This window comes from Phacochoerus africanus, chromosome 6 (genome assembly GCF_016906955.1).
Source record: "Phacochoerus africanus isolate WHEZ1 chromosome 6, ROS_Pafr_v1, whole genome shotgun sequence".
Taxonomy (NCBI): domain Eukaryota; kingdom Metazoa; phylum Chordata; class Mammalia; order Artiodactyla; family Suidae; genus Phacochoerus; species Phacochoerus africanus.
Genome location: NC_062549.1, coordinates 91,265,729 through 91,272,733, shown reverse-complemented (window position 1 = coordinate 91,272,733; position 7,005 = coordinate 91,265,729). Strand labels below are relative to the sequence as shown.

The 7,005-nt window shown below is 45.1% G+C and overlaps 1 protein-coding gene across 1 annotated transcript; it reads left to right on the top strand.

Moving 5' to 3' along the window:
- Positions 1–4,012: 4,012 nt before the first annotated feature.
- Positions 4,013–4,970, top strand: LOC125128848 (olfactory receptor 10J1-like). Its single transcript, XM_047782993.1, is given in 2 exon segments — positions 4,013–4,837; positions 4,839–4,970. Coding segments are annotated over 2 exon segments (930 nt in total). The 5' UTR covers positions 4,013–4,039.
- Positions 4,971–7,005: the final 2,035 nt, after the last annotated feature.

The following is a 7,005-nucleotide window of genomic DNA, read 5'->3' as shown; positions in this document are numbered from 1 at the left end:
GTGAAATCATGTGAGGGGCCCTTAAAAGTGATATAAAGTCTAAAGACTCTAAAATCATTTGTAGACTGTTCTTATTTTACCTACACCATGTTTTCTGTAATCAACCTGAGTCTTATCAAGGACCGCCTTCTTCTTGTCCCACTTACACAAGGCATTTACTTCAGTTCAATTTGTCTATCACCTGTAACTAAACGGTGAGCTCCTCAAAGGTTTGAGAAGTATCTCGTTCTTTTTTTTTTCCGTCTTTTTGCCTTTTCTAGGGTTGCTCCTGCGGCATATGGAGGTTCCCAGGCTAGGGGTCCAATCAGAGCTGTAGTCGCTGGCCTATACCAGAGCCACAGCAACACGGGATCTGAGCTGCACCTGGCACCTACACCACAGGTCACGGCAACACCAGATCCTTAACCCACTGAGCAAGGCCAGGGATCAAACCCGAAGCCGCATGGTTCCTAGTCGGATTCGTTAACCACTGAGCCACGACGGGAACTCCAGTATCTCATTCCTTTCTGAAGGCCCACCAACTAGCACAGGGCCTGCCACATGCTTAGCACCTGAAGAATGAATGAACACAGATAAGCACCACCTGTTAAAGTAAGAAAATACTATAGAAGCAATAAACAAACTCATGGAAAATCTTTAGCAGAAAGAAAATTCGGAATTGGGTCTTGACAGACTAGTAGACTTTGCCAAATGGAGAAGGGGTGGCAATTTTGAGTAAAGTTCAGAGGCTCATCTCTGTTTCCTAAACCCCAGGAGAGAGGATCCTTGGATCTAAAGATAATGTTTTTCCAATTCTAAATGCCACAGAGGCAGAAAAACAGGCAGCAACAATTTCCTTCTGAAGACCCAGGGCCCCATTTAACTACTTTCATTCCAAAGAGAAAAGCAAATTCTTAAACTGGGTAGAGATCCTGCATGTAAGAAACAAGGCCTAGGAATTCCTGTCGTGGCTCAGTGGTTAACGAGTCTGACTGGCATCCATGAAGACACAGGTTCAATCCCTGGCCTCGCTCAGTGGGTTAAGGATCTGGCATTGCTGTGAGCTGTGGTGTAGGTTGCAGATGCAGCTTGGATCCTGTGTTGCTGTGGCTGTGGTATAGACCAACAGCTGCAGCTCCAATTTGACCCCTAGCCTGGGAACCTCCCCTAGCCTGTGAGTGCGGCCCTAAAAATAAATAAAAAGAAATAGGACCTAAACCTCCTGAGATCTAAGCTTGAGCTGCTTAGATTTGTAAACTATGGATTTCCAAGGCATATCTGTTTTTTTTTTTAAAAAAAAAAAACAATGTGCCTATTTATTATTTTATTATTATTAACACCACACTCCAATCAACTGAGCTTACTGGCTAGCTACAGTGTGTTTATTCAAACAAGTGAGAACACAAATAAACCATTTTCCTCTATTGCTCTCTCTACTTGAAGCAAAAACTACCCCCAGGCTCCCAGAATGCCAACTCTGGGATTGGGTAAATGAGCCCCACACATAATGAGCCCCCGGTTGCCCACTGTCTGTACCTCTTGTCCCCAGGGTGGTTCTCAGGATGTCTCTGGGGAGTCACCTCTAGAGACCCCACTGGCTGCTCCTGGGGGAACATCTTTTCTGGCTTGAAAGGCTTCTCCCAACAGAGGGGCTGTCAAGGATGCCTGCAGCCCAAGCCTGACCACATTCCTGCTAGAGCGTGTTTATCCACTGCCGCTCAGCCTCAGCCTGTCTTAGGCCCTTCCAGTTACCTGGCTCAGCTCTGGCCTACAGCTGGGGCCAAGAGAGCCCAACACTTTCAGCTTTGCTCCTCAGCCTCCCCCAGCCCAGCTCTTCTGTTGCACCTCAGCGCCAGGCAGTCATATGTAAGTGTTCTTCAGAAAAGGGGCTGAAATGGGGCTTAGTGCTCGTGGGCTAAATTTAATTTATTGCAGTATAACAGCTCTTGTCACAGCTGGAGAAGGTCTTCATAAGGTTGTGTTTGCTCTTCCTTTCCTTGGAAGAATTATTGGGTCCCCAGGGCAGAGGATGCTAACCGGGTGATAGCAGCCATGCTTCTACCTCAGGACAGACAGACTTCAGCCAGATTGGACATCGCTCTAGCATAGGGTTTCTCAGGAGAAGCCCTGCTGGAATTTCGAATAGGACAATTTTCCCTTGGATGGGAATGTCACATGTATTGCAGGACACAAAGAACCATTAATTGTAAGCAGCACCCATGTTCATCATTATCACAATCAAAAGCTCTGACACACATTTTTTATTTCATGGTAGAGGTGCCACCCTGCCCCATGGCTGGACCACTGCCTAGTTTATGCCTAGGGGCCGCACAGAAGATAAATGTCTTCAGCCACATATTTGAGTGTCAAATGATTTTCCCTATTGGGAAATATTTTCTGTTGTACCTTTACTCTCTTTTAGCTTTCCTAGTATAAATGATTAATAGCTGGTCGCCACCGTCTCTTAAATAATTTTTTATAAACTTGAAGGAGGTCTCTATGCCTACTAACCTTCACCACTGATGTGATTTACTTTATGCAAAAAGGCTTTTTCTGAATATGCATAAGGAAATCAGAATATAATTTAAATACCCTCCAGGAGCTTACTGTCTAAAGGGACAAAAATGTGAAATATTATATGAATTGGGCTGAGCCCCATCCTTCCACAAAATGATGTATCTTTCGTGTAATTCTATTCTTTATATTCAGGGTCTGCATTTGCTTTAGATGAGGGACACTTGACTTTGCCGCATCTGCCCTGGTACAACTGTTTACCTCTGCAGAACAGGTGTATGCCTACTTACAACATGGTATGGGCTGTAAATTTGCCTTATAGTTAGAGAAGATGAAGACATAGCATAGTTTACACTATATGTGAGTCAGGGCTGTGAAGTGCCCGTCAACTTCCATCATTCAGACAGCCATGGGGAGAAGACATAATTGGTTAAGAGTCACCTTTTCCTTCCTGAAAATAGGATGAACCTTTCTGTGTCTGCTTTGCTACTGCTTCCTAAATGATGTGGAAGCGGATGACTCACAGTCTTAAAATAAAAGAAATCTCCAGTCAGTCCCTAAACAAAGTGTTCTCAAGCATCAAATTCATACATACATCATCTTGAGCTTGTGAGACATGCAGACATAAAAGGTATAAAGCCAAAGAATGTTTGCACTGAGGAGGGCTGACAATAATCCAAATAAACACGAAAATTTCAGAGTACAACATGTGTTGATGGAAGCTTTGAAGAATAAAGATGATTTTTTTTTGTCTTTTGTCTTTCCAGGGCCGCACCTGCGGCATATGGAAGTTCCCAGGCTGGGGGTTGAATCGGAGCTATAGCCGCCGGCCTACACCAGAGCCACAGCAACGCGGGATCCGAGCTGTGTCTGCAACCTACATCACAGCTCACGTTGCCGTTAACCCATTGAGCAAGGCCAGGGATCAAAGCTGCAACCTCAGTTCCCAGTGGGATTCATTTCCGATGCACCACGACGGGAACTCCAAGATGATTTAAATAAGAGGAAGAAGGAGTTCCCATTATGGCTCAGCAGAAATCAATCTGCCTACCATCCATTAGGACGCAGGTTGCATCCCTGGCCTCACTCAGTGGGTTAAGGATCCAGCGTTGCTGTGAGCTGTGGTGTAGGTTGCAGACACAGCTCAGATCCCACGTTGCTGTGATTGTGGCGTGGACTAGCAGCTACAGCTCTGATTTCACCCCTAGCCTGGGAACCTCCATATGCTGTGGGTGCAGCCCTAAAAAGACAAAAAAAAAAAAAAAAAGGTCTTCCACATGACAAGGAGGAAGAGTAAGTTTAAATGGGAATGCACATAATTATATAGTGGGGGGAAAAAAGCTTATATGATTCTGGGATGCCTTGCATAGGAAATTTTAACAGAGGGCTACAGAACAAAAATATTTTAAGCAAAATTAAGTAAACCCAGGGATTAGCTTTAATCCACTGGGAACAAAGTTCAATCAATTTCAGAACTGTGATTAAACTGCTTTCCTGAAATCATGTAACTTTCATTCTTCTACATTTCAGATTTAGTGGCCACTCAATGAAGAGAGAGAACCACACTCTCACCACTGAGTTTTCTCTCCAAGGTTTCTCCAGCTTCCAAGAGCACCAGCTCACTCTTTTTGTGGTGTTTCTTGCACTGTACATCTTAACCCTAGCAGGTAATATAGTCATCGTGACAATTATCCACATTGATCATTATCTCCACACTCCCATGTACTTCTTCCTCAGCATGCTGTCCACTTCGGAGACTATATACACATTGGTCATTCTCCCCAGGATGCTGGCCAGCCTTGTGGGTGTGAGCCAGTCCATCTCAATGGCAGGTTGTGCCACACAGATGTTCCTATTTGTAACCTTTGGGATCACTAACTGCTTCCTGCTGACAGCAATGGGGTATGACCGCTACGTGGCCATTTGCAATCCCCTGAGATACACGGTCATGATGAACAAGAGGGTATGCGTCCAGCTGGTGGGGGGGGCCTGCAGCATTGGGCTGATTGTGGCCATGACACAGGTGTCAGCTGTGTTCAGGCTGCCCTTCTGTACCACAAAGGTGGCCCACTTCTTCTGTGACATCCGCCCTGTGATGAAGCTCTCCTGCATCGACACCACTGTCAATGAGATCCTGACGCTGATCATCAGTGTTTTGGTGCTGGTGGTGCCGATGGCTCTGGTTTTCATCTCCTACGTCCTCATCATCTCCACCATCCTCAAGATCGCCTCAGCCGAGGGCCGGCAGAAAGCTTTTGCCACATGTGCCTCCCACCTCACTGTGGTGGTTGTCCACTATGGCTGTGCCTCCATTGCCTACCTCAAGCCCAAGTCAGAGAACACCGATGGATCAGGATCAGCTGATCTCAGTGACCTACACTGTCATCACCCCCCTACTGAACCCTGTGGTGTACACCCTGAGGAACAAAGAGGTCAAGGATGCTTTGTTGCGGGTCATTGGCAGGAAGCTTTCCTGACAGCTTGGGAGCTGTTCTTCTGAGGCTCCGAGCACCTACTCTAAGCAGGAACATGAGGTTCCTTAGCTCCCAGAAACCTGGCCCAGAAGGAGGCAGTGAAGAGAGGAACAGTAACAGCATCCAACTGGGAGCCTGAGCGCTTTAAATAAAGCCCCTGAATAAAGTGTTAGCCTTGTTTTTGCGGATAATTAGACAAACAGGGACAGGATATACCTCAAGAAAAGGTCAATGGTAGTGTAAGCCAAGGATTTCCATTGACCTTTTGGTTTCCTTATGGCTCTCCACTTAATGAAGACAACAGAGAGTCCCTTAGGGAAAAAAAAAAAAAAAAAAAGCAGAATCCAGGATGTTCATTCTTCCCTGCAATCCCTTCCATCCTACTTAAGAGCATCAGAATTTCTCAAACTGGAGTCCCTGTTGGAATCTGTTTGTACATGACATATCAAGAAATAAATCACTGTGTGGACAGGAAAAGTGGCCTCACAATGAGATAGCCCAGGGGAAATACGTTTCCTCTCCCAGCTGCTTTAATTCATCTCGGTTTCCAGCAAAACTGCTTAGTAAAGATGGTGACTACAGACAGTTTAATTAGAGATCCTTGCAATTCCAAATCTTGTCAGCCACATTAACAGCCATTTGAGGGCACATTCCAAGATCCTCTCGGGTCAGTTCGGCTGCTGTTAATTCAGAAAGCATGTAATGAACGAGGGAGGCTCTGTGCTGAATCCTGGGGAAAGATGCCTTCAAAAAGCTCAGAGTCTAGCGGCAAAGACAAACACTGAAAGATATAGTTTCAACTCTTTATGTCAAGGGATATAAACAAAAGATTGAAGCGGAATGAGAGGGAGGCAGTGAGAAAGAAAAACTCTGTTGGAGATGTGAGGGAAGTCTTCAGAGGGGAGGTGATCTGTAATCTGGACTGGTATTCTGTTTTGGTTTGGCTGTGCCCACATCATGCAGAAGCTGCCAGGCCAGGGATTGAACCCATGCCACAGCAGTAACCAGAGCCACAGCAATGACAGTGCCAGATCCTCAACCCACTGAGCCATCAGAGAACTCCTGGACTGGTTTTAAAACACCCCTAGGAGATTGTCTGATAGGCAAGCTGTTGAAGGGAAAGAATTGCAAAGTGAAAGAATAAGATATTCAGGAGTTCCCATCGTGGCTCAGTGGTTAGCAAATCCAACTAGGAACAATGAGGTTGCAGGTTCGATCCCTGGCCTCGCTCAGTGGATTAAGGATCTGTTGTTGCCATGAGCTGTGGTGTAGGTCACAGACGCAGCTTGGATCTGGCATTGCTGTGGCTGTACAACAAAGGAAATGGATGGACAGAAGATCAGAAGGGCAGGTTGGCGTCAGACTGTGAAGGGCTTGAATGTTGAACTATGGAATTCTGGCTTTGACTTTTAAACAATGGGAATCATTTAAGATTCAGGAAAACTAGGATTCAGTTTATGAGGCATCTCTGTGAAATTTTGGCATCCTTGTTGTCCTTACTTAGCTCCACTGAGACATCTAAGTTTTATGAATCTATAGACTCTAAGCCAGCGACTACAGCTCTGATGAGACCCCTAGCCTGGGAACCTCCATATGCCTTGGGTGCGGCCCTAGAAAAAGACAAAAGACCAAAAAAAAAAAAAAAAAAGAACATATTCACATGTATGAAAGCAAGAGGGGTGTTGAGGAAATGAACAGTAATTCAGTCTGATTCCAGAGTACAACAAAGGAAATGGATGGACAGAAGATCAGAAGGGCAGGTTGGCGTCAGACTGTGAAGGGCTTGAATGTTGAACTATGGAATTCTGGCTTTGACTTTTAAACAATGGGAATCATTTAAGATTCAGGAAAACTAGGATTCAGTTTATGAGGCATCTCTGTGAAATTTTGGCATCCTTGTTGTCCTTACTTAGCTCCACTGAAACATCTAAGTTTTATGAATCTATAGACTCTAAGCCAAGAAAATCATGGGGGAAAAGATCATGAGACTAGAGTATTTGGAAGTAATACACACAAATAATTATTCACGTTATGATGA